General features: G+C 38.6%; 1 protein-coding gene across 4 annotated transcripts in view; it reads left to right on the top strand.

Annotated features, from left to right (window-relative positions):
* Positions 1–26,746, top strand: part of RGS12 (regulator of G protein signaling 12) — a 244,785-nt gene that overhangs the window by 168,371 nt on the left and 49,668 nt on the right. For 2 of the 4 annotated variants that reach the window (XM_020992154.2, XM_020992159.2), the window contains 12 exons: positions 87–179; positions 4,121–4,264; positions 6,247–6,426; positions 8,645–8,798; positions 12,448–12,524; positions 15,946–16,140; positions 16,564–16,637; positions 17,554–17,680; positions 20,672–20,768; positions 22,042–22,121; positions 22,631–22,784; positions 25,976–26,596. In XM_020992154.2, coding sequence (XP_020847813.1) covers positions 87–179; positions 4,121–4,264; positions 6,247–6,426; positions 8,645–8,798; positions 12,448–12,524; positions 15,946–16,140; positions 16,564–16,637; positions 17,554–17,680; positions 20,672–20,768; positions 22,042–22,121; positions 22,631–22,784; positions 25,976–26,596 — 1,996 coding nt within the window. Of the gene's footprint in view, positions 1–86; positions 180–4,120; positions 4,265–6,246; positions 6,427–8,644; positions 8,799–12,447; positions 12,525–15,945; positions 16,141–16,563; positions 16,638–17,553; positions 17,681–20,671; positions 20,769–22,041; positions 22,122–22,630; positions 22,785–25,975; positions 26,597–26,746 lie in introns of those variants that run through there. The other 2 variants (XM_078148697.1, XM_078148696.1) reach the window with 2 other exon arrangements.

Here is a 26,746-nt window from a genome sequence, read left to right as displayed (position 1 = left end):
GGAAACCAGATGACAACAGCACATTAGACAAAAGCTTACCTTTCATTATTGAAGCTGCAATTTTAACTTGTGATATTTTTCTCTAGGATTTTCTAAGGAAAGAATTCAGTGAAGAAAATATTTTGTTCTGGCAGGCGTGTGAATATTTTAGCCATGTACCTGCACATGACAAAAAAGAGGTAATATCAATTATACATATGAAATAATAATAAAACAAGATGAAAGAACAGTGTTGTTTTCCCATGTATACTCTAAACTTATGGCTAGTATTTACAGTATTTTGGAAGGTTAAATTTTAACTCATGTGCCCTAGAGTCAGGATAGATATAAGTTCAAATCCAGCCTCAGACACTTGCTAGCTATGTGGCCCCTGGGCAAGTCATTTAGCCTTTTGCTTCAGTTTCCACATCTGTAAAATGAATTGCAGAAGGAAATGGCAAACCATTCCAGTATCTCTGCCAAGAAAACACCAAATGGGGTCACAAAGAGTTAGACGTGATGGAAATGGCTAAACAACAACGTTAATTAATTAAAGACATTTCTTTTTTGATGCAGTTCTAATACATATTTAATTTGGATGATATGGGAATTTTTATAAAAGAAGTCTTAAGCAAATATTATCTAGCAGAAAGAATACTAAATTTGTAGTCAGAGGGCAAGGATTCAAAGGCTAGCTTACCTGCTTATTAACTGTGCCACTACAAACAAGGTACTTCTCATCTTTAGACCTCAGTGTTCTCATCTAGAAAATGAGGATGTTAGAATATTCCTTTCTAACTACAGATTCTGTGATCTTGTGATCAGGAAGAACATCATGAAAAAAAGAGTCAACAGCTTGGTAAAGGAGGCACAAAAAATACTGAAGAAAATAGAACTTTAAAAAATAGAATAGGCCAAATGGCAAAAGAAACACAAAATCTATTGAAGAGAACTCCTTAAAAAGCACAATTGACCAAATGGAAAAAAGGTGTACAAAAATTCCCTGAAAAAAAGAACTCATTAAAAAGTAGAATTAGCCAAATGGAAAAGGAGGTTCAAAAGCTCACTAAAGAAAATAATTCCTTAAAAATTATAATTGGGCAAGTAGAATCTAATGACTCTATGAGACATCAAGAAACAAGAAAACAAAATCAAAAGAATGAAAAAAAAATGTGAAAATCCCCTTGGATAAACAGCTGACCTGGAAAATAGTTCAAGGAGATATAATTTAAGAATTATTGGACTACCCAAAAGCCATGATGAAAAAAAGAGCCTAAACATCATCTTTCAAGAAATTATCAAGGGAAACTGCCCTGTGATTCTAGAACGAAAGGATAAAATAGAAATTGAAAGAATCCACCTATCACCTGAAAGAGATCCCAAAACAAAAACTCCCAGGAATGTTATAGCCAAATTCCAGAATTTCCTGGTCAAGGAGAAAATATTGTAAGTAGCCAGAAAGAAATAATTCTTTCCACAGTCAGGACAACATAGGATTTAGCAGCTTCTAAATTAAAGGATCAGAGGGTTTGGGACCTGATATTCCAGAGGACAAAGGAGCCAGGGTTACAACCAAGAGTCACCTATGCAGTAAAACTGAGTATAATCCTTCAGGAGAAAAAAATGGAAATTTAATGAAATAGAGGACTTTGGAGCATTCCTTATAAATACAAGACTCAAGAGAAGCATCCAAAGATAAACAGTCAAAAGAGTTATCATGAGAGATTCAATAAAGTTAAACTGTTTACCTTTCTATAAGGTACATGTATATGTATATTCTAAGAACTTTATCATTATTAGGACAGTTAGAAGGAGTATATATAGACAGAGGCACAAGTGTGAATTGAATTTGATGGGATGATAGCTAAAAAAATAAAATTAAAGGGTGAGAAAGAGGAATGCACTGGGAGAAGGGGAAAGGGAGAGGTAGAATGGGGATAAATTACCTCACATAAAAGAAGCACAAAAGAGCCTTTACAGTGGAGAAGAATATGGGGGATGTGGAGGAGGCACTTGAACCTTACTCTCATCGGAATTAGCTCAAAGAAGAAATAACACATACACTCAATTGGGTATAGAAATATATTTTACCCTATAGGAAAGTAGGAGAAGAAGGGGATAAGAAAAAGGGGGGGCTGATAGGAGTGATTGGGGGGGGATAGTCAGAAGCCAAACACTTTTGAGGATGGACAGAGTGAAAGGAGAGAGAGAGAGAGAGAGAGAGAGAGAGAGAGAGAGAGAGAGAGAGAGGAGAGAGAGAGAGAGAGAGAAGGATAAACAGGAGGAAAATAGAATGGAGGAAAGTACACAATAATCACAACTGTAAACATTTTTACAGCTTACCTTGATAAAGGCCTCATTTCTCAAATTTATATGAATATGAATCATTCTCAAATTGATAAATGGTCAAAGGATATGAACAGGCAGTTTTCAGATGAAGAAATCAAAGCTATCTATAGTTGTATGAAAAAAATGCTCTAAATCACTTTTGATAAGAGAAATGCAAATTACAATAACTCTGAGGTACCACCCCTTGCCTGTTAGATTGGCTAATATGACAGAAAAGGAAAATGACAACCATTCTGGAGAGTAATTGGAACTATGCCTGAAGGGCTGTAAAACTGTGTATGTCCTTTGATCCAACAATATCACTTACTAGATCTATATCCCAAAGAGATAAAAAACAAAAAGGGTAAGGACCTCGATGTACAAAAATATTTATAGCAGCTCTTTTTGTGGTGGCAAAGAATTGGAAATTGAGGAGATGCCCAAGTGGAGAACAGTTAAACAAGTTGTGGTATGTGAATATAATGTAATACTATTGTGCTACAAGAAATGATAAACATGATGCTCTCAGCAAAACTTGGAAAGACTTACATGGACTGATGCAAAGTGAAATGAGCAGAACCAGGAGAACATTGTATGCAGTAACAGCAATATTATATAATGATCAACTGTGAATGACTTAGCTATTCTCAGCAGTACAGTGATCCAAGGTAGTTCCAAAGGACTTATAATGAAAAATGCTATCCACCTCCAGAGAAAGAACTGATGGAGCCTTAATGCAAATCAAAGCATACTTTAAAAAACTTTCTTTTTTGGAGGGGGTAAGGGTCTATTTTTTTTCACAATGTGACTAATATAGAAATATGTTTTGCATGACTGCACGTGTCTAACCTATATCAAATTGCTTGCCTTCTCAAGGAAGCAGGACTAGGAGGATAGGAAAGAATTTGGCACTCAAAATTTTTAAAAAATGGATATTAATTATTTTTACATGTAATAGGGAAAAATAGAATATTTTAAAAAGCAAAAGCAAAGTAAGTCTTGCAGCTTCTTTCTGGGGTATTTACATAGTTTTGGGGTTATTCCTATTATAACAAGGTGATTAAAAGAATAAGCTCACAGCAAAAATCATGGTTTAATGGAAAGGGCAATGAGTCTGTTCTGGTACTTCAGAGACCAGGCTTCTGTTTCCAACCCTGTCATTCTCTTTCTGTGTGTCACTAACACCTCCATTTTGGGTAATCATTAAGATCTTCATCATTGACACTCAAAAGTCTATAGCACTCTAAGATTTGCCTTTTCCTCACAATAACCCTGTGAGACAGAAAGGGCATGTATTATTATCCCCATTTTACAAATGAAGAAATTGAGATTCACAGAGGGAAAAGTCACAGAACCCAGTTAGATTTGACCCCACGTCTGTTGACTTAAAGTCCACCACTCTTTTTTTTCCCTCCCTAGACCTTACATTCTTCATCTGTAAAATAAGGCTGTGGGACTAGGTGATCTCTGAGGTGACTTTCTATTCTAAAATTTTCATGCTTATATCTTTACCTTTCAGTTCAGTCCTACCCACAGCCATGAACTGATTTTTTTCAGGACCTGTCATGTTTTAAGTTACAATGACCATAGATGACCATAGCTATAGGAACTTCTTAACCTTTAAACTAATTAAGGATAATGGTGAAGGATAAAAAGACTTATAGATTATTTTGCTTGTTTCATCTATTTGAATCGACTATCTGAATTCATCTTTCAACGCTTATATTGAAGGGCTTATTTTGCGATGTACGAGATTGTGCAAATCATAGTATGCCATGGTCTTTCTCTCATAACATTGCCTTTTATTTGTTAGCTTTCCTATAGAGCCCGTGAGATCTTCACAAAATTCTTGTGTAGCAAAGCTACCACGCCGGTTAACATTGATAGCCAGGCACAATTGGCTGATGATATTCTTAACGCACCACATCCAGACATGTTCAAGGAACAGCAGCTGCAGGTAATTGCTTCTCCCAGCCTTTGGCAGAGTGAATCCAGGGCTGATGGGACCCTTCCTGTTACAGTGTGCATGCGCACAGATTGGATTGACAGCAGTGCAGCTGATGAGTCATTGTTAGTTAAATATGGCGCCCTTTCTCAACACCTCAAGTAGCCCCTGCGTTTACAAAGGGAGTGAGAATTGGAGGAAGTCCCTGAAAATTTCTGAGGTTCTGGGAGGGGAAAAAAATTAGCAACCATACTTTTGTTCCATATTAACCTTCTGCTGCATAATAGAAAGAGCACTGGCTTCCAGTCAGGGTACTTGGGCTCAGTTCCTACCACTAACTTGCGTGACCTTGGACAAGTTGCTTAACCCAGTGCCTAACCCAGTGCTTCCAGGGCTTAGCACAGTGCTTTTGTTACATAGCAGGGGCTTAATAAATCCTAGCTGACTGGCTGGACCTCAGTTTCTTTATCTGTAAAATGAAAGGGATTAGACCTATGGCTTCTGAGGTCTATGATTCTATAATCTTAAATATTCTTATCTGTACACACATACATACTTATTATATATACTGTGTAATGTATGTGCAATTACATGCTGCATATGAAATTATTTTTCTTACTAAAAGAAATAAACCTTGTGGTCCACATTGGAAAAAACAAAGTGGGTGAAAACCCCATTACCTAGGTTATGACATGCAGTTATATAGATAGCCTGTTGAATTAGCCACTTAGTAGTATACCTTTGATCTGCTCTGTAAATGAACAGTGAGCTAAGGCCAGCGTTGAATAGGAGGAGGCGATTGGCCTGTATACCATTGGGAAAACTGCATGCTAATTCGGTGATGCCAAGTTACTCTTTGTCACAGAGTGAATGGCCACAAATGGATAATGCATTTTGCATTGCATTACAGTGTAACCCTGAAGTATTGGAAGAACCAGATATTAGATAAATTTTCTTTAGGGGCTTTATGGAAAGTTGCAGAATGTACAGAGGCAGAAGGGTGATGGATAGAAAGCTGGACTTAAGAGTCAGAATACCCTTCTTCAAGTCCTTGCTTCGGACAGATGGTATGTGATCATGAGCAAGTGACCCTGCTTCTCAATGCCCAAGGTAAACTCTCTAAGACTAAACAACAGATGAGTTGCTGATTTGTGTTAATGGAGGGAGTTTCCACACTAGTCATTTCTCACAGGGATAAAATCACAGATCTAGACCTGCCCCCCACCCCAATCCCTTCCCCACAATTATAAGAAAAAATGGCTGTTACTACCAATAGCTCACTTTCATATAGTACTTTATAGACTGAAGACACAGTGATGTTTGCTTAGTCTCACTGGACTCCTCTGGCTTGGGTTCAGCTTTAGAGTTTAGATATTGAATAGCAGCTGCAGACCCCACTTTCAGTTTTCTACGTCCTCTCCAAAGCTGTGGTTCAGCAGGGTCACTGGATAGCCTGGAGCTCTTTATAATAGGTTTAGGATTCTTGAGGCTATAAAGTCTAAGAACTGACAGTGTTTGAGAAGCAGTTTGCAAATTTGGATCAGCAAGATGGAAAAAGCATTTGGTTAGTCTTAATTTGGGATCTGGACACTTTGAAAGCAGCTCTCACTTAGAAATAGTCTGGTTTTTTTATGTCTCTTCATATTCAGTAAAGTAAAACTTATAAAAGGTTCTAAGGTAGTGGACTCTTGATAATCTGTTCATTACTGATGCTGTGCTTCTTATCAAAACCTGTCAGTTTTTGAAAGTAGCAAATGAAAGGGCAGTTTTAAAAAGTGTTAAGTGACTGGGCAAATGGCTGGACAAAAATGCAAATGCTAGAAGAGTTTTAGGAAGCCTTGACATTTGGGAGGAAGGTAGAGCAAAAACATTGTCCTCAAAAATGGGGTTGATTGACGTATGCTTGCTACTCACCCACTCAACATTTTAGCTGTAGGCCTAAGTAATACATTTTAGACTTCATGTATACATGTTCCCCTGTGTTTACTTTTCAGATTTTTAACTTGATGAAGTTTGATAGTTACACTCGTTTTCTGAAATCCCAGCTCTATCAAGAATGTATTTTGGCAGAAGTAGAAGGTCGCTCTCTACCTGATTCACAACAGGTCCCAAGTAGTCCTGCCTCTAAACACAGCATCAGTTCAGATCGCTCTAATGTCTCAACGCCAAAAAAGGTGCCGCTTATTATATTCATAGCAGATTTGAGATACGATGTTGGTTTTTTTTTTTAAATGAACAGTGTAATAAAAATTGAAAGAAAATCATACTGCAGTAAATGAAATGAATGGAAATTTGAATTTAGTTTTCCACATGGAAGAAAATAAGCACATATTGGAAGATATTAGGCATTCAAATATAGGCATTTTTTTTTTTACTTATAAAGTGAGCTACATTCCTGGAAAAGGGGCTATATATTTTCCTTTAAAAACAGTGTTCTGATGGGAGGTTATGTTTCTGATCAGAGCCTTGATGCCTGTCTTTTAATTCAAATGACCCAGTCCTGGACAACATCACATTTGCTTCTCTTTTTCTATTGTTTGAGATCATAAAATTCACGTCAACTCAGCAAACACATATTAAACCCTGTGTGCTAAAAAAACAAATATGCTGCTTGGATCCACTACAAATTAATTTTTTTAAAAAAGGCAATAGGGGTTAAGTGACTTGCCCAGGGTCACACAGCTAGTAAGTGTTATGTGTCATAGGCCGGATTTGAACTCACATCCTCCTGAATCCAGGGCCGGTACACTATCCACTGCGCCACCTAGCTGCCCCTACTACAAATTAATATTATCTGACTTCAGCTGGGTCATTTGAGTTCATTCCTCATCTTACTTAGCTCTCATTGCTTCCTGATTGAACTCCTGAATAGTTACTTAGACTATTCTACTCTCCTCAAGTGCTCAACCCCCTGCCATCTCTCTGCATCAGATTTTTTCTTTCCTCCTACTTGACCAAGGAGATAAAGGCCGTCCAACATGAGCTTCCTCTCTTCCTTCCCTTCTGAGGAAGATGTATCCTTTCTCCTTGCAAAAGCTCAGCCTCTCTAGCCGTGTTCTTGATCCCATTCCCTGCTAACTTCATCCGAACATAGCTTTGTTAATGTTCTCCCTTCTCTCCTATGTCTTTATGCCGCCTCCTCCTCTGCCTGTGTTATGTACAGCTAGCTCTTCCTTTTTGCTCAGAAGAAAACAAAACACAAGACATTTCTTATAACCCTGCTGCTACTCCTTTAGCTATTCCCTCTTCTCTTTACTAAAGATACTTCCTGAAGGAGTAGCCTCTTTGTTGCCTCTACTTCCTTATCTCCCATTTCCTACTTAGCCTCCCCCTTCCCCGTATCCAGTCATTGAACAGGCTCTGTGGATTTTCTGCCATGACCCTCATATCTTTCTCCTCTTTAGCATTCCCATGATCACTGTCCTTGCTTAGGCCCTTATTACCTTTCACGTGGGCTATTGTTTACAAACTTCCAACTGGTTTCCTCACCTTAAATCTCTATTCTTTCTAATCCATTCCTTCTAATACTCTACAACACTACCAGATTAATCTTGCCAGTGTGAAACTCTGATCATGTTCCTCCAGTCCTCAAAAATCTCCGTTGACATAAAGTCAAGAAACCCTGGGTAAGAGTCATGGGGGCCAGATGAAATACAGGAGCTGGGCCATGAAATCTTTCATATGTTGGGGGTGGGTGGGAAGGGATATTATATACACAAGTATATATATATACATATATATGTATATACATATGTATATACATATGTATGTATATATACATATATATGTATATATATGCATATGCAAAAGATATGTTATGTCACATATAAACATAATATATCCAAAACATATATCTATATACATATGTGTGTATATACATACATATAAATATGTGTATATATATGTGTATGTGTGCATGTGCTACATATGTATAAACCATTGGACTATAGAGAAAAATGTATAGTTTGTCCTCTGTTTGGATTGTCTGTTTTGATTTGTATGATCTTCTTGCTTTCCTGTCTCCTGCCTCTCCAATTCATCCTTCACACACCTCCCAAAATACTCTTCCTGATGCAAAGATATGATTAAAAATAGCCTGATATTTAAGACCCTCCACCATCTAGCTCCAGCTTGCCCATATCCGCATATGTGTTGTACCCGTACTCAAAGCCCTATGCCGTTTTCATTGTTGCAGCTTAGCACTTATCACAGTGTTGTTCATATGGGAGAAACTTAATAAATGTTTGTTGAATTGAATTAAAATAGTTTTTAATGTAATCACTGGAAATTTACTCCATACTTTTTTTAAAATTTAGTACCTAGTATATTGTAACATTTTAATAGCATTGATAGATGACATATTGTTTTAAAAAGTTTTAAATTTAATGGCAGTTAAGTGGAAAGTCAAAATCAGGAAGATCCCTAAATGAAGAATCAGGAGAAGAGGATGGGGAGAAGAAACGCAAAGGAACATTTTTTTCCTGGTCAAGGAATAAGAGCACTGGACGATCCCAGAAGAAGAAGGAACATGGGGATCATCCACATGGTTGGTAGTGTTGTCTTTTTTGACTATATCAATTGGTCCATAATTAATTTTGAGGTGTGGGTGACACTGTAATTTTTCCACCAAGCCACATGAAGCCACAGGTGATGGCTAAGAGAAAAAAGGAAGTGAGATGATTTAAATATTGTTCCATCTATATAAATAAAGGAGCAGATTGGTTTTTCCACTGGCATACATGCATCTAATAGGCAGTTGGCCAAAAAATAAGAATAATTTCAGATCCTCCTGAAAACAAGTAGTGGGTATGTGTACATTCTAATTCAACTTTTCACTTCAAGCCCTGGCTAAAAATATGTTTGCATAAGATTTATGTGTGCCTAGACAAAGTGTATAGTTTATTTTTCAGAATTTTCCTAGACCTACTATTAGAAGAGACCTTAGGGAAATCTAACTTCTCTGAGACTCAGTTTTCTCATTTGTAAAATGATGGGAGCTTAATCACCTTTGAGATCCCTTTTAGCTCAAAAATCTCTGATCCTTTGAATCAGTCTGCTAGTATTGTGCTTAGCAGCCTCGGCTTCAGGCACTCCTCTAGTGCCTGGGAATTCACTACTTCCTAAATCAACCCATTCCATTATTGGGCTTGAACTCAAATTGGCCTCCCTGGAGCCTCTATGCATTGGTCCCAGCTTTGCCCTCTGGTACTAGGCAGAACAAATTGAATCCCTTTTCAAGTAACAGCACCCTTCAGATACTTGAAGAACACACTCATGGGCCCCTAAATCTTCTTTTCTGTAAGGTAGAAATCCCTAGTTCCTTCAACCAAGTTAACATTTTACTAAAACTAAAGCTGAGAAATTTGAGATTTTTTTGTCTCTCTATTCTTTTTCACTAATTCAGGTATAAAGGGGACACTTAACAAATTTCTGTGCTAGAAGGATACAGTGGATGGGGAGGGGATGGTGAAGGTGAGACTGGTGACATCCCAAAATGGAGGATGGCCCAAAGAGAAAGAATGGATGGGATTTTTGCTAGACCAAGTATGGCATATGAACAACTAACTTAGCCATGACATGGAAAAAAATGAGCAAAACAAAGATTTACATTGGCCACTGGAAGGTACTACCAAGTGCAGTTGTGAAATTTTCTTTGAAGATTGAAAAAAACAGGGGTGGAGGAAATTGCTATAATAATGATAACTCCCATTTCTAGAATGCTGTAAAGCTTACACACTGATTTAATCACAACTATATGAAGTAGGTAGTGTCAAGTAGTATTATCCCTACTTTACAGAAGTGAAAACTGACAGTCAGACTCAGAGATTAAGTGAATTACCCAAGGTCACTTAGCTAGTACAGCTAATAACTGGTAGAACCCTATATGTCCTTTCCACAATAAAGCATAGCTTAAGTGAAGATCCTGCCAGAAGACCAAATCTCTTATATTGCCTCTAGGCTAAAACAGAATCATTGTTATTCAGGAGTGATTCTAGTGAGTAAGTAAGATATACCCAGCTAATAGATCTGAGCTATCTATGCATATGAATGAATTAAAATTTAAAAGTGAGAATGAATGGGACCAAGGCAATTTGGTGTTTGTAAGAGCTCTGGATTAATTAAGAGCTAGGGAGTCTGACTCAGCCCTAGCTCTGCCTCTGATTTCCTGTATGACTTTGGGCAGGGCCCTTCTCCACTCTGCATCTCCTTTTCCTTATCTGCAAAATCCAGGGGGTTGAACAGAAAGGTTCTAACCTGTCTGGCTCTACCTTTGGTGTTCTGTGTCTTATGGTCCCTTCCAAACACCAAATTCCATTTTCTGTCTGCTTCCCTTTCTTAATGTTCTGAATCTTAAGGGACCTTCCACTGCCATAATTTTGATTGTGCAGAGGGTGTTTTTTTCTTTTTTGTTTTTGTTTTTTGTTTTTTGCTTTTTGGTGAGGCAGTCAGGGTTAAGTGACTTGCCCAGGGTCACACAGCCAGTAAGTGTTAAGTGTCTGAGCCTGGATTTGAACTCAGATCCTTCTGACTCCAAGGCCAGAGCTCTATTCACTGTGCCAACTAACTGCTTCCTTTTTTTTTTTAAGGTGATTGGGGTTAAGTGACTTGCCCAGGGTCACACAGCTAGTAAGTGTCAAGTGTTTGGTCTGTGCAGAGGTTTTTAACCTTGGGTCCATGGGAGCCTTCCTTGAATGGGAGAAAAACAATTGTAACTTCATTTCATTATAATTGGTTTCTTTTGTAATCCTATGCATTTTACTTTATGCATTTCAAAACATTGTCCTGAGAAGGGCTCCATAGGCATCATCAGACTGCCAAAGGGGTCCATGATGCTAGAAAAAAGTTTAGTATGTTTGCTTTAGTCATTTGCATTAGTGACGAAATACCCAACCAGAGTCAGAGCTCATTGTTGGACTCGCTGATTTTGACTTTGTGATACTTTTAGGCAGGAACTGGGCTGAAATTTACCTTTTCTTAGCTGATTCTTTATTCACTGTAAGATGGTAAGATTTTAAAGTTAGAAAGAAAACTGGAGATCATCCATTCTAACTGTTTACAGACTAGAAAACTGAGTCACATGGAGCTTAAGTGATTTCCCCAAAGTCATACAGTTAATGAGCCTGAATTCAAAACCAGCCACTTGCTCCAAATCTAGTGCATTTTCTGTGATACCACTCCTGGCATATGGCTGAAGTTTATCTTTTCTTATCCGGTTCTTCCTTCATAGTAGGATTATAGAATTTTAGAGTTGGAAGAGAAACTACATTTATGGATGAGAAAACTGAGTCTCACAGTTCCCCAAGGTCACACATAGGAAGCAGTTCTGATTCCAATTCTAATGTCTGTTCTATCACATCACTCTCAACATACAATAGGCACTTAATGAAAATTTGTCAGTTGATTTATAAATAATTCTATGAAGGAATGTTTAAAAGATTAAGGAAAATAAAGTACCCTTCAACACTTTAGAGGTTTTTGTAATGTATGTAAATGATTACTATTTTCTCTAAAACTGTTAAACAATTTAAAATCACTATTCACTTCAGCAAACCTCTTAACCTCTACCAGGCAGTATTTTATTAGCTTCTTTTGGAACGCTGTATAACTGAAGGAATGAAAACTGTAATCCTTTTAAAATACTCAGTAATTCAGGCTTTTTTCACTAATTCTAACAGGCCTAGACCTGGATTAGTCCAAATTGGTGGAGTTTAATGAAAATGCTTTGAAGAAAAGACATTTTGAAAACAAGCTATTTAGGAAGTCTGTCCTTAACTATCAAAAGCACAGGTGTGGAATCTTTAAGGATTATCTATTATGTTGAGTATCTGCTGTTGTTTGGAGGTTAGTGTAAATATAGTTTTGAGATCCGAATTCTAAATGGATTCTTGATTCCATCACTCAATATAATGTTAGCCCTTAAGGAAATATAACTCCCTGGTTTGTTTATCCCTTCAGAATTTTGAAAAGTATATTTTCAGCCCCACAAGAAAACAAACTGCCTGATCAAATTAGTAAATTCTTGTATAACAGTTTTCAAAAGATCAACATCTGTAGAGCCTGACCTGCAAAGTAGAGATTTGGAGAAGTATGCAGATAATTGTGGTTTTGATAGTAAATAGAAATGTCAGGACAAAACTTTTCTGTTGCTTTAGTGACTAATAATGCCATCTCTAACTTTCTTTTTCTCCGCAAAGATACTCTTCACTCTAATGGAGGATTACATCGACGTGAATCACAAGGTTCCATGTCTTCTGCTGCAAGCCTTGACCTGGTAAATTATGGCTTTTCAGAAACAAAATGAATTTATCTTTGAATGGTGATACAATCTTATTTATGAAACTAGTCATTGTCTATGCTATCAAAATTCACGAGGATTAAAATTTGTCTTATAACCACAAAAAATTGCAAAATGTCCCAGTTTATTAAAATTGGTGTGATAGAAGTGAATGTTCTGATTTGGGTGGACATTTTCTGTTTAGTGTGCCAGTTGATGAATATTTATTGAGTACTTATGTACAAAGTTAACCAGTTAGTCAGCAAGGATTTATTAAACACTTACTCTGTGGTGAGCACTAGTAGGACAAAGAAAGGCAAAGATAGTCCTTGCCCTCAAGGAGCTTACATTCTAATGGGGGAAACAACATGCACATACTTACATAAATACAAGACATATACAGTCAGGCACTGTTGGAAGTAAAAGCTATGGTCTCTACCCTCAAAGGAGAAAGCTAGTTGGCACAGGAGATACAGTGCCAGGCCTAGAGTCAGAAGACCCCAGTTCAAATCCAGCTTCACCTACGTTCTAGCTGTGTGACCTTGGGCAAGTCCCTTAATCTCCTTCAGTCTCAGTTCCCTCATCTGTACAATGAGGGAGTGGGTCTGGATGATCTCTGTGGTCTCTTTGAATGCTCAGTCTAGGATCCTGAGATCCCCAGTTACCCTCCTTGATAAGTATTCCTGCAGCCTGTTTGAAGACTTGGAAGTGAGCTAAAATTTGCTTTTTGGCAGCTCTGGGGACAAGCAGAACAAAACTGAGCCCTTTTCTACATGAAAACTTGACAGCTGTGAGGTCCCACTAAGTCTTCTCATCTCCAGGAGAAATATCCCAGGTTCCTTCAACTGATCCCCATAGAGGAGTGTTCCTAAGCTCTCCTAGGAGGAAGGTTTTGTGAAACAGGTGTAACTTAGCAATCTTAAAGATTCTGTAACTTGTCATCTTGATGCTGTCCTTCTCTTAATACAGCCTAAGAGCACAGCTTATATAAGATGTGCCCAAACTGCAGGAGTTCACATGAAAACCAGAGGATTTCAGGGACTTGCCCGTGCAGTACAGGTTAGCAGTGTCACGTGGCATCCTGAAGGGCCCTGGCATCCTAGCCTTACTTTGGAAATTGACAGTCTGTAGAAAACACTCCTCAGTTTTTAAGGGTTTATAGTTTTGGAGGTGCATTAACCCTTCTCCACTGACACAGACTGTAAATGCCTATATCACTCAGTATTTGGTCTTTGAGGGTTGAAGCTAGGAAATGTATTGCTTTATACACACACAAACTGGGGGTTAGCCTCCGGGAGTTCAGCCAGGCCAGTCCTGAGAGAGCCAGCAGGCAGCCTGTCACTTGGCAGCATCGTTGGCATAGCCTTCAGGAACCCTCCACACCCTGAGGAAGCTCTCAGACAGGACCTCAGTAAAGTTGCAGAGAGTTGTCTTGTGGAAAATATTCTTATTCTTAGCATCAGTAGCTCCCATTTTTGCAGTGTTTCCAGCTTACAAAGCATGTTCCTCACACCAACGGTGGGAGGTAGGCAGTACATAAATGATGACCCCCATTTTACAGATGATTATATTGAGGCACCGAGAGAGGAGATCACTTGCAATAACAAGGTGTCACAGCTTGTTGGTGCTAGAGTTGGGGTTCAAAGCCTGGTCTCTTCTGACTCCTCATCCATCGTTTTTTCCATTGCACTACAATGAATTTTACTAACTACTGTGATGGAGACCACTGGACTGAAAAAAGGGTCCAAAAGGCAGTGTTACCTATGGCTACTGGGCCATTATTGGAACTGAATCTCTTCTGGGAGGTTTTCTGCAGAATTTCCATAGGAGCTAGGAGGCAGTCTTATAGTGGCTCACTATTGAACTGCAAATCAAGAAAGTTGCACATTCCTAAGATTTATACAGAGAGTTTTTTTGTGAAGAGAATGCTGGATTGTCATTTTGCAGCTTGTGAGAATGCTTCTCTGCTTGTGAGTCATTCCACAGGCCTTTCTAGCCAGAGGAAGAGTGGGTGTCTGCTCAAAGATTCAGTGCACACAGGCCTTCCCCACACTACAGCTGAGTTTGGAGCAGATGAAAAGGTTTTTGTGGAACTCTCTAGCCAGGGTGCACAATGTCCAGTGGGGGAGATGCTGACAGCATTCTCTGGAAATCCTTTTGTCATTCCCACCTCTGTGCCTTCATTCACACAATTCATCCAGCAGGAATGTCCTTCCCCCCTCTTCTCTCTGCTTATCTAAGTCTTACCCATCCTTCAGGGCCTAACTCAAGGTCCGCCTCTTCCAGGAAGGCTTCTCCAATTACTCTAGCCTGTAATGATCTCTCCCTGCTTTTAACATGTAAAGCAGTTATCATCTGTGGCACTTAATTTTGACTTACTCATATATTGTTATATATTGTTACGTAGCAGAGTGGTCTTACAGTCTAACACCCTTGGCTAGTCACTTAGCCCCTATAACTCAAACTTTCTTCATATATGAAATGGGGATAGTATTACTTACCTACTATTGGGTTATTGAGAGAAAATCTTCAAGTGCTATAGAAATGGAAATCATTATTAGTCTTCCATACCAATATCTAATTGCTTCTCCTGTGCATCCTGTCTCCCTAAGATGATTGTACGCTCTTCGAGGACAAGAATTTTTATCTTATAGTTTCTTTTGCATAGTGTTGACCACACAGTAAATACTCAATTAAGAATTTGTTGGATAAATCAGAGAGTTGCAACCTGTCACTCACTGCTTTGGGGAAAGTAATTAAAAGAGACATTGTCTGGTGCCATCTTTATATGTGAAGGATATTAAAATACAGTAACTCTTGGTTTGGGAAAAGGTTATTAGGGAGCCAGCCCTCCCCATTAGTCTTTTTTTTTTGTTTATTTGTTTTTGTGAGGCAGTTGAGCTTGGTGACTTGCCCAGGGTCACACAGCTAGTAAATGTCAAGTGTCTGAGGCTGCATTTGAACTCAGATCCTCCTGACTCTAGGGCCAGTGCTCTATCCACTGCATCACCTAGCTGCCTCTCCGCCAAATTAATACTTAAAATTTAAAAAAATGATACTTGTGCTATTGTTTTTAAATATTTAGTAGGCTTTCTGCATGAACTGTACTGTCTAGATTTGTTGGACTTCTCACATTTAGGTAGATAACTGTTTGTTGACAATGACAGGTAACTGTTTAAAGTCTAAAATACATTTAAGCTAGATGAGCTCAATGACATGTTCTCCCTGTCTGTTGTGAGTTTGAAACATTAGAAAGTTGGTCACCAGGTCTCACATTGTTTTGAGCCTGGCCACTCATGGATGCCATACTAGATGCAGAAGGCTTGCCTGACTCGATAAATATTCTTCAGCTGAGATAGCTTTGTTCCTGCCTTTATTTTTCACTTTCAGTGCCTTATTCATGTTTCTTTTCCTCTAGTCGGAAACCTGTAGGGTCTCAGTGGCTGAAAAGGACAAGTCGTCCAAGCACTGCTGCATAAACCTTCCTGATGGGACGTCATGTGTGGTGGTTGTGAAATCTGGATTCTCAATCAAAGAAATATTATCTGGGCTGTGTGAGAAACACGGCATCAATGTGGCTGCAGTCGATCTTTTTTTAGTAGGAGGGGACAAGGTACTTGGTGTTCACTTGTGATTTTTAAAAGGATCCTAGGCTTATCAGTGGAGTGCAACAGATGGTGATTTATTTATCTTCTTTTAAAAAAAATTTAGCAAAATATTTTCTCCATTCTGACTTTGTTCTAACTTTTAATGTCTGACCCTGTTTGCTTAGTATTTCTTATGCAAACAATGTCTCTTGAAGTAGCCCAGATTATGAGAATTATGTTGTTGCTTCCTGCAAGCTCCCAAAGCTATTATTAGTTTTAGATGCAAAGAATGCTAACTTTTCTTTCTCTTTTGATGGGCTATTTTTGAAGCTGTGCTTTTGTTCTCTGCACAGCTGTGCATTCCATTACATATTGTTCAGTATTTCAGGGGAAGATACTTGTTCCCACTTTAATTTTGTTTGCTTTTGTTCTTTTCACGTGCCCTGAAGCCGTTAGTGCTGCACCAAGACAGCAGCATCTTGGATTCCAGGGACCTACGCTTAGAAAAGCGCACTTTGTTCCGGTAAGAGAGGAAGATGGTTTTCATCTTAGCTGATGTCTCTAAGAGTTATTATACTTGCCTTTATGACTAAGTGAAAAGTAGGCACAACCTTTGCTCTGTATATGGCTACTAAAAAAAACTATAATGACAATGCAATCTGATTAAACCAGTTCTGCCCTCAATGTGCTGTTAGTCATCAAGGGCCGGACAGGAGCTTAAACGAAACCTGGCATGACTGGCCGTGGAGCAGAGAGGGCATCAGTGTCATGGCAGGGCCACATGGGACTGGTGATTCTGCTCTTCTCTGCTCTGGGAGCAACTTCCTTAGAGCATGCCTGATTAACCAGGGAAGAGCCTGGGAGAGGACATACAACAGCAGCCTTGACTGCCTTGTCTTCAGAGGAATCTTTTTAGTTTCTTCTTGGTACCATGTCCTAGTATGGAAGAAGAACATCAAATAAGGAAAAGCAGGCGAGGCCTCAGTTTGGATCTTGATTCTGTGACTTAATATTTGTGGGACTCTACACTGGTCTGAACTTCAGTTTCCTCATCTGTAAAATGGATATAGTGATACTTGGATGCAAACTGCCTAACAGTTTTGGTTTATGAGGAAAATAGTTTGTGAACTTTAAAGTGCTATATAAGTACAAAGTACTATTATACTTCTAAGTCTAAAGAGAAGAATTAGGTTAAAATTTAAAATCATTTAGCTAAATAAGTAACTAATTGCTTTTCATGCTAGGTATTATATGCATCATGAGGCCTTATTATAAATCTGAAAGAGGGCATTTCCAGATTTACTCATTGGTAGTTAAAAAAAAGTTTTAATGCATGTGGTTGAAAGTAAGAAGGTATTGGGTAATACTGACAGATGACACGGAGCAAATGTCTTGCAAAACATTATTGATCAGAGATATCTCTTCATCCCTTTCCCTAGGCTTGATCTAGTCCCAATTAATAGGTCAGTGGGACTGAAGGCCAAGCCCACCAAGCCAGTCACCGAAGTGCTACGGCCTGTAGTGGCCAAGTATGGTTTGAATCTTAGTGACCTTGTTGTGAGACTGGTAAGTATCTTTTAAATTATGCTGCATGTTCAGCATAACTTGCCTGGTAAATTAAGTAAGTAAATACTGTTCAATGAATTTTTCTCATCTTGGCATTCTCCAGTTTCCTTATAAATGATAATCTTCAGTGTTTGGGAAGAGCCATGATTTTATCAGCAGGGATAATCTCTCTTTCAGTGCAGATTGCAACCCCTCTGTACCTGGAGAAAGTGTTTCACGTATTACTGCGGCCAAGAAAAGTTTATCTTCTGATCTTCTGGAGATAAGCCTGTCCAAACTGAGCTAGGTTGGCCTGAGGACAACAGATACGCACTCCATCCATGGCGGAGTCCATATATGAAGGCTCGCCAGCTTGAGAGTCCAAGGCTACCTCCACCTCGGGATGAGGCATCAGGGAGAAACATAAGAACGTGGTGTGAAAAATTCTGAAGGCTATTTTAAGAAGGGTAGACCGTTGGTGTTCTCATTTATTTTGGGCGTCATGTGGTATTCCTGAAAGAAAGAGCCTTAGAGACTGGGCTTCTCATTTCAGTTGTGCCTTTTGCTGTGAACTTGGGCAAGCCACTTATCCCTCAGAGCCTCAGTGTCCTTCTGTAAAATCAAGGAGTTAGACTAGATGATCTTTGAATGTTCCCCCAGACCTCTTTGTGCATGGTTATCCTGGATCATTGACTGCATGGCTTTTATTTCATGTGGCTTTGGTCTGTCAGCATCACTCTGATCCCTCCCACTGCTCAAGCCATCACATGTACTGTGGGCAGTGGGGAAAGGTAGTTGACTCATTTTTGTTTTTCACCTGCACAACTATTCTAAAAAATGTATTTACTTTTAGTTATTCCCAGGCTTTTTTCCCACCAGCCCAACCCACCCCATCTGGTGCTGAAATGTGTTCTTTCTGCTCGTTAGTACAATGGCTTTGAACTCTGGAGCACTTGACAGGATGAAATCACATCTGCTGCCATAACCAGAGAGGGGTCAGAGTCTGTCTCTTCCTAAGAAAAGGATAGGGACTGGTCCTGGACTTCACTGGTCTAGAGAACTCCTGGGTGAGGAGTCTCCCTGTACCAATGTAGCGAGTCACTTTCTTCGCAGTTTGCAGTTCGCAGTCAAGAGTTACTTATAACACTAAGAGGTTAAGGGTCTTTCTGGCTTCAAGGCCAGCTCTCCAGCTACTACACCATGCTGTCCTAAAGAAAAACATGGAGAAAAAATTAATAGAGCTATAGTAGACTTTGGCCCGTTTATTGAACTATAAATTTATCTTCCTTGCATAAAACAATTCCTTTGTTATTACTCAATGGCCACAAATATCTCTTTTAGCTAGTTATTTCAGATGTTACATTTTACATATTTTTAGCCATCAGTTCCTCTGAACTGGTCATAGAATGTCCTCTTTCACTCTTAATGTTGTATTTAAATTGAGTTCAGCATCAACTTTGTGTGCTTTATCACGACCCAATAGTTTAACATTTGACAGTAGGCATTCATTCCATTGCTGTGGTTTGATGACTGAGTATGTAATCATAGAATCATAGATCAGGAAGGAATCTTAAGAGGTGGTCATGGCCATTCTACTGCCAAAACAAGATGAAATCATGGAATCTGAGGATTGGAAAGGACCTCAGCCTGCACCTGGACAAGAATCCCATGTACCACTTGCCAGACATAAGTAGTCACCTGGCGTACACTTTGGTGGATTCTTCAGTGATGGGGAACCTACTCTGTCCCGAAGCAGGACATGCTCCTTTGGAAAAGTTCTAATTCTTAGCAAGTTTTTCCTTATATCAAGCCTGAATTTGCTCTTGGTCCCGGTTCTGGGATGATGAAGGGGATGTTTTGAATTGGTTGCTTCATAGTCTTTCAAATCCAGCATGTCCAAAACAGAACTCGCCATTTTCCCTACAAATCCACCCTTCTTCCTCAACGTCTCTGTTTCTGTTTATGACTCGACTGTGCTACTAAGCGTGCAGGTTCACAGTCTCACAGCAGCCCTTGTGTCCTCACTCTCCCTCATCTCAAATAGCCAATCAATTGCCAAGGTTTATTGATTCTCACTCTGTGCTTTCTCTGAAGTCCACCCTCTTATCTCCATTCTCATGATCATCTCCCTACTTCAAGCTCTTATCACTTCTTACTTGGAGGATTACAGGAGCCTTCTGATTGGGCTCCTAACCTCAAATCTCTTCCTCCTTTCATTCCTCCTCACAGAGCTGCCAAAGCAGCCATGTTGCTTAGACCACTGGTGTCCACTTCAAATACAAATGGGCCACTAAGCCATACATAAGGATCCCTGAGAGCCTCATGTTGAATTAAAAAACCACATGTTAACTTTACCTATATTGTTTTACTTTTATTTTATTAAATATTTTCTCAGTTACATTTTAATCTGGTTTGGTTTGCACTCAGAAGTGTTGTAGGCCCCTGGGCTATGTTTTGATGACTCTAACTTAGATTATATACACTAGAGAATAATAGAATATGTGTATGTACTATATATAGTCTAACATAAATACATTGGGAAACTACAGACCCAAATTTAGGAATAACCTTCACTTAGTTAAAACTAAATTCTACAAGGTATCTTAATCTGTGAAACCAATTTTTTTTGAGACCATAAAATCTCAATTAAAAATACCAATTTAAGCTGTTTTTTTTTTTCTAAAGAAACAAACAATACTACTACATATATACTAGCAAGAATGTAAAACAGTATCTGGCACATAATAAACATTTAAATGCTCTGTCTGTCTGTGCCTCAGCCTGTTTATCTGCTACACAATAATTGTCTTTCAAATGTAATAGTAGGAATGAAAAATAACCAAATTGATTTTTCAGTTCTTTGGCATTCCTATAAATTAAAAATATCCTATAAATCAATAATAATTTAAGTTCTTAGACTGTCTAGCTGCCATCCAAGTTTTACATTTCAGATGATCGCTTGCTTGGCAAGAATTTATTTGTGCTATAAAACAAACTGTGATCTGCCTTTAGAGTGGAGAAAAGGAGCCGCTAGATCTTGGTGTTCCTATTTCTAATTTGGATGGACAAAGAGTGATCTTAGAAGAAAAGGATCCCACTAAAGGAAAAGGTAAACTCACAGTATGGCATTTTATTTGCTACCTGTCCATCTGTTTCATCCCACCTCTCTGAATGTACTGATTGATATTAATATGGGTGATCACTAAAGGATAAGGGATACTTCTGTAGCTGCATACACACTACCTCCCGCCTCCACTCTGCAGGAGTTCCATCCTGAGTGCAGCTGTAGGAAAGAGGGAAGCCTTCACTATGGTCTAATGACATCCTTCAGAGGGCTTAGGAGAGACCGCCTTCCTCAAGAATGTTAACATATTGGTCTGAATATTACTGGCTGCCCTTCCCCTCAGCCCCAAACTGGCTTGTGTAAAATGAGTGAGGACTATCATCCTATAATCATGGGTATTTTTCAGTGTATACATTATATTTATATTGATAGTTGTCTGGTAAAATATATATGTATATGCATATAATGTATATGTATTTTCCCAGAGATTTCAATTTAGGAGGTTTCCTATATTCATGTACAGTCTATATTTGGATCAGTATGGTACTTTTTATGTGTACATATGTTATCTGTACAATGCATTACATTTCCAAAACCATATCTAGAAAAAAATCATGGCTATTCTTATTGGTTTTTATTTTAATATACTCATGCCTAAGTATTATTCTGATACATGCAAATGAAGATAGCCATTTCTTCCCCAAAAGAAGTCTAGTCTGCTGATCTCATTCATGATAAAAAAAAAAAAAGTGCTTTTCAGTATTTGAGTACATGAAGCCAGTGGGACACTTTCCGTCTTTATTGTGTGTCATTTTCTGTTTTGGGGGGAAAAAAAACACATAAAATATTTGGCCAGGTCAACTGTCCTCTATTGGCCATCATTTCCTCTTCTTTAACATGAAGGGTTTGGATTAGAGAATCTCCAACGTGGTTTCTCACGCCCTCTAACAGTATGCAGTTCACATAAGTTTTTATTACATTTATCTCGAAATAGCTCTAAACTTACTACTTTTCACCTTTGGACTTATTTGCCAAACATCACATCCTCAGTCACAGATTGTATGTTATGGATAATAATAAGATGGCCTTCTGTGTTCTAGAAAATAGGAATTTTTATTCTTTTTAATGACCACTCTATAAAATAGATGTCACAGATATAAGAATTGTAAAAAGACAATGTTAAGAAAAACATTTGCTTTTAACCTTTCTGCTTAGAGGCTTAATCTCCCTTTCAAAGACAACTTGAGTACAACTGAATTTCAATGTTTGGATGGGTTCATGATGTACCAGGATTGTAAAGATGTCTCATTATGTTTAGTATTCACAGAGAAACAGAAAGGTGCATCAGCCAAACAGAATATAGCTGTAATTCCCAGTTCCAGAAATCACTCCGCTACGGTAATATTTCTCACCACATTTGTTCCATGCATTTCCTCATGGTTGTAAGTGTGTCTTTAGAAGTAGAAGCTTTGGGGCACCATGCCAAGCACCACCCCTGGCCCCACCCTTCTAGTGGCCAAGACTTTAAATATACACGTTTCTGTTGACCTCACTAACAAGCTGTGTTTTTTCGTTTCTCTGAACCTGCTTCTCCTCCCAGAATTGGAGAGCCACAATTCTGTTGGGTATTCTTGTCCTTCTTCCTGGAACTGCTCTGTTCATTTCGTTTGTAATCCAGTAGTTCAGCTTAGAATTGAACCATTGCTCTTTCTTTTCCCACGGTGCTGGTTGTGGCTTAATAAAGCTGTGCTTGATACAATCTCTACATTTTATGGGGTTTAATCAATATGTGTAAAATCTATAACTCTACAATCTGTATTTAAAATATTTCTTGTCTAACAATGTATTCTGTGTGTTCATTATGTATCTGAAATGTAAGTAGTACTTTGACTTTCCTTCTAATACAGGGAGAGGAAAGAACACTAGGCAAGTCTAATTCTATTAAAATAAAAGGAGAAAATGGAAAAAATGCTAGGGATCCCCGGCTTTCAAAGAGAGAAGAATCTATTGCAAAGATTGGGAAAAAAAAATATCAGAAAATTAATTTGGACGAAGCAGAGGGTATGTGAATTTTTTAAAACTTCCACGTGTTTTAGTAAATGCAATAACAGTTTTCAAGCAAAATTATTAAAAATCATTGTTTTTTTCTTAACCATTTGGAAAAATTAAATTACTTTCACTCAAGAATATGCATCTTTCACTGTCATGTTAGTATATTTATACATTGGTGTAACTCGGAATAGAATAAGACCTCATTAATTTGGATTATTAATCTCTGGATTTACTTTAATGAAAAGATATGACTCTTTGCATTTAGCAAATATTTATTAAGCAATTGTTATGTGTGATGCAGTATGTTGGGGGTGATATGGATGATTTCTGCCCTCTAAAAATTTATGCCTAGTAAGTAGAGGAGATAAGACATACACAAATAAATAAAATAGACATTAGATTAAGACAAATACTTAAGAATGCCAATGCTGAGAGCTCAACTAAGGAAGGGATGCCTTCCATTTTGAAAGGAAGTTTTAGGGAATATTTCAGGGGGGTGGTGGCATTCGATCTGAATCTTTAAGGAGGGATGAGTTATTGACAGATGGAGATGATAGGAGAGGGCACCCCAGCCATAGGGAACGGTGTGAGCAAAAGCATGGTGACAAGAGAGACTCACCCATCTACAGGGGCTGGTAAGGAATCCAGGTTTCCTGGAGCATAAAATATTGAATAGGTGATCATGGGAAAAAAGTCTGGAAAGGTGGGTTGAAGCCAGATTGTAGAGAGCCTTGCATGTGGTAGAAGCTTAAAATATGTTGGCTGAGTTAAATTGGGTTAAAAGGATTTTGAAAAGAAATCTGTATGACAACTTAGAAAGCTCTGAAAGTTTGAATAGTCTAAGAATGAAGGGTCTCAGCAATTAGTTGTAATCAGAGGCACTACTTGCACACAGTGTACTCAAATTCCCCAAGAATAGCTCCCTTTACTAGGCTAAATATGTTGCTTGCCACCTTGTTTATTCTATTAATTTGCTTATCTAACCCTTTTTGTCATGGATAGCTCAAATCTAAACTTCTACCTAGTCTAAGTGGCACCCTAAATTGTAAAATTAGTTGCATCCAAATTAATGAGGTTTTATTATACAGCTTTAAAGCAGTTTTGGCCACGGTTTGCTTCCCATCAATTTTTGTGGGACCGATAAAGATCTTTGACAGTCTTTGTTTACTCATGAAAATCACTTTTTAAAAAGCATCAGATCTTTCTGCATTTCCTTTACAGATGAAAGATGCTATTGAAAAGATTAAGGGGAGAAAGAGGTAACTGTCTTTATATAACCTCCTTCCCATCAAAAAAAAAATGGTACCAAAGAAAAGCAGAAGGATCCTGGGGTCCAATCCCAGCTCAGCCACTGATTTGCTGTCTGACCTTGGCCAAATCATGGTCCTTCTCTGGGCTCTGGTTTCCTCATTATTAACATGAGAATGGACTCAATTATCTCCTAAGCATTGAAAACTGTCAGAAAGTTACAGCTTTCACTGTAGTTGTAACCAAAAATTTAAATTTAGTTAGCATAGCAGTTAAAAATGTGTCTTGTAACTAACCCTTACTAACTTTGTTGTAAAAATATGACGTATGTTAACCTCATTCTTCAGTGGTTTCCATTCACCAGGTAAGTGATTTGTGATATTTTTGAAATACTGAAGTTAAAAATTGAAACCTTTTGGACATGTACTAGTTTGAGACTAGATAGTGGCTTCACTTGTGACCCAAGTTCAATCTTATGCCTTGTGTAAGGGGTGAAAATCCAATTCTGGCAGTAGGAAATCACAATTCTGTATTTATTCAAGATGGAAAAAGTGTCCAGAGATGCACTAAGAGCCCTCCTGTTCTGGGGAGGAGGCAGAAGGGGACAGAGCCATTGTTTCTTCTTTTGGCACAGCACCCCTCCAGCACACACAACACCAAGGTGGTAGAGGCAGGGCCTACACAGAAGTAGGTAGGTGGTAGTCTGGACCCTGAACAGTGGAGGAAAGGAGTGGCATCGAAGGGAATGCCTTCCTTCTCTCCCCCCTGCACAGGCAACTTGGTGGCTTCCTTTTAGAAACATTATTACTCTTGAGAGCCAAGAACACTGTAAGGGTGGCCAAGCTCCAGCTCTTCCTTATCATTCATATTTCTGTGAATTTTATAGCCAGTGGAAAATTGATCCGTGAAACCAAATGGTTTTATCAAGGGATACTTGACTTTAATTCCATTCCAAAGGTTATGCTTATTAATCTGAGAGTCATGTTCTGGGTGGGGAGAGTAGGGTCCTGGAAGAGTGTCATTGAGAAAGGGAGGTTCCTGAGATTAACCACCCTGTTGTGGGGGTTTTCTGCTCCTGAAATGTAGCCAGAACACTCTCATTCCTTCTCCTTAAGGACATGTCAGGGCTTTTAGCATTCTTTATTCCTTTATGTGCCAATGGTTCCTCCTTGCTCCCCCATTGTTAAGTATCTCACTCCTTAGGCCCACTCTGGAATTTGTGTTGTGGAGGGACGCCATCGAGAGAAAACACTAGCTATGGCCCTTTGGATAAAAAGGCTAAAGGAGAGAAATTTGAAATAAAATTCCTTGCTTTGCTCTTGAGTTGAAGTGAGGCTCTAAGTGACTCATTTCCATGGATACTTCTCTTCCAGTTTTTAAATGGAGACACTATTTGATCAATGTCCTGGTTTAAGCCTTCAAGTTATAAATGATAAATACTTTTTTAAAGAAATATAAAAAAAAATCTTCCTTAAATGACATCATGGCACGCCTTTGTTTAACTGGATCATCCTCTAAAGGTACAGAGGTGTTGATACGATTTTGCTAAAATGTGAAGATATCGAGTGACTCTCAGAGTAAACATAGAGGTGATACTGGCATTAGTATAAAATGTTATTTAATATATTTTAAAATGTGCCCTGAAACATTGGGAAAAAATTCAGGACTCTAGATTTTATAAATCTTTGTTTTTAGGTACACGAGTATAGCCATTGTAAACTCTGAAGACACGCCCTTGTAGGGGAATCTATAGTAGCTCTGCCTTTAATTATGAGGGAGTAGTTCTCTAATGTGAAAAGGTCCCCGATTAATATAGCCCTTAGTTCCAGGGCACTAGAACTGCAGGGCAGCAGGTAACTCAGTGGTCTATTAGAAAACAAATTTGGTGATTGTTGACATTGATCAGTGATAAGTTTTCTTTAAAATGGTCAATATGGGTTTTTCCCCCATAGAGTTTTTTGAGCTCATTTCCAAAGCTCAGAGCAACAGAGCAGATGACCAGCGTGGGCTACTAAGAAAAGAGGACCTTGTCCTGCCCGATTTTCTTCGTTTACCACCTTGCACAGCAGAACCAACTGCGTCTACTCCTACAACAACAAAAGGCCTAAACAAGAGAACTGTAAAAAATGGCAGCAAGGAAAAGGCTTCATCACCAAATGGGAAGCTGGAATCTCCTCAAAACGGTAATGAAAGTCCAGTGAAGAGCCCAGGGCCTTCAGAGGGCAAGCCCAGGCCTACTCTGGCTGCCCTCCACAGTCAGAAGACTCACAGCGTTCCCTTCAGTGCCCCATTGTCTCCAATTCCACACGTCCAGGAAGGAACGGCATCGGCGCAAATATGGAAGAGACAATCCAAGGAACTACATACTGAAGGCATACAGACTATAGATGATGAGAATGTTGCCGACTTAACACTTGTGGGTGAAGGAGATATTAGTAGCCCTAACAGCACTTTATTACCACCTCCTCCAACACCACCATCAGATGTTACGAAACTCACTGAAGCCAACTACTCACCCCCAACTCCTCTGACAGATAAACAGGAAAAACCTGGATATCAGAGATCCGTTTCAGGTATTTCTAGATTTTAATTTTTTTCCTCTGCACTTACAACTACTTTACTTTTTCACTGTTATATCAGTATTCTATATCCATTTTTCAATTTTGAAAGTCCAGATTAGGTATTTTCTGTAGCGTACATTTTTGAGTCAGAAGTTTTGTTGT

Source organism: Phascolarctos cinereus, unplaced genomic scaffold (genome assembly GCF_003287225.1).
Source record: "Phascolarctos cinereus isolate Bilbo 61053 unplaced genomic scaffold, phaCin_HiC Scaffold_9;HRSCAF=440, whole genome shotgun sequence".
Classification (NCBI taxonomy): Eukaryota; Metazoa; Chordata; class Mammalia; order Diprotodontia; family Phascolarctidae; genus Phascolarctos; species Phascolarctos cinereus.
Note: the sequence above shows the minus strand (reverse complement) of the source record. Positions and strands in the feature narration are given on the sequence as shown.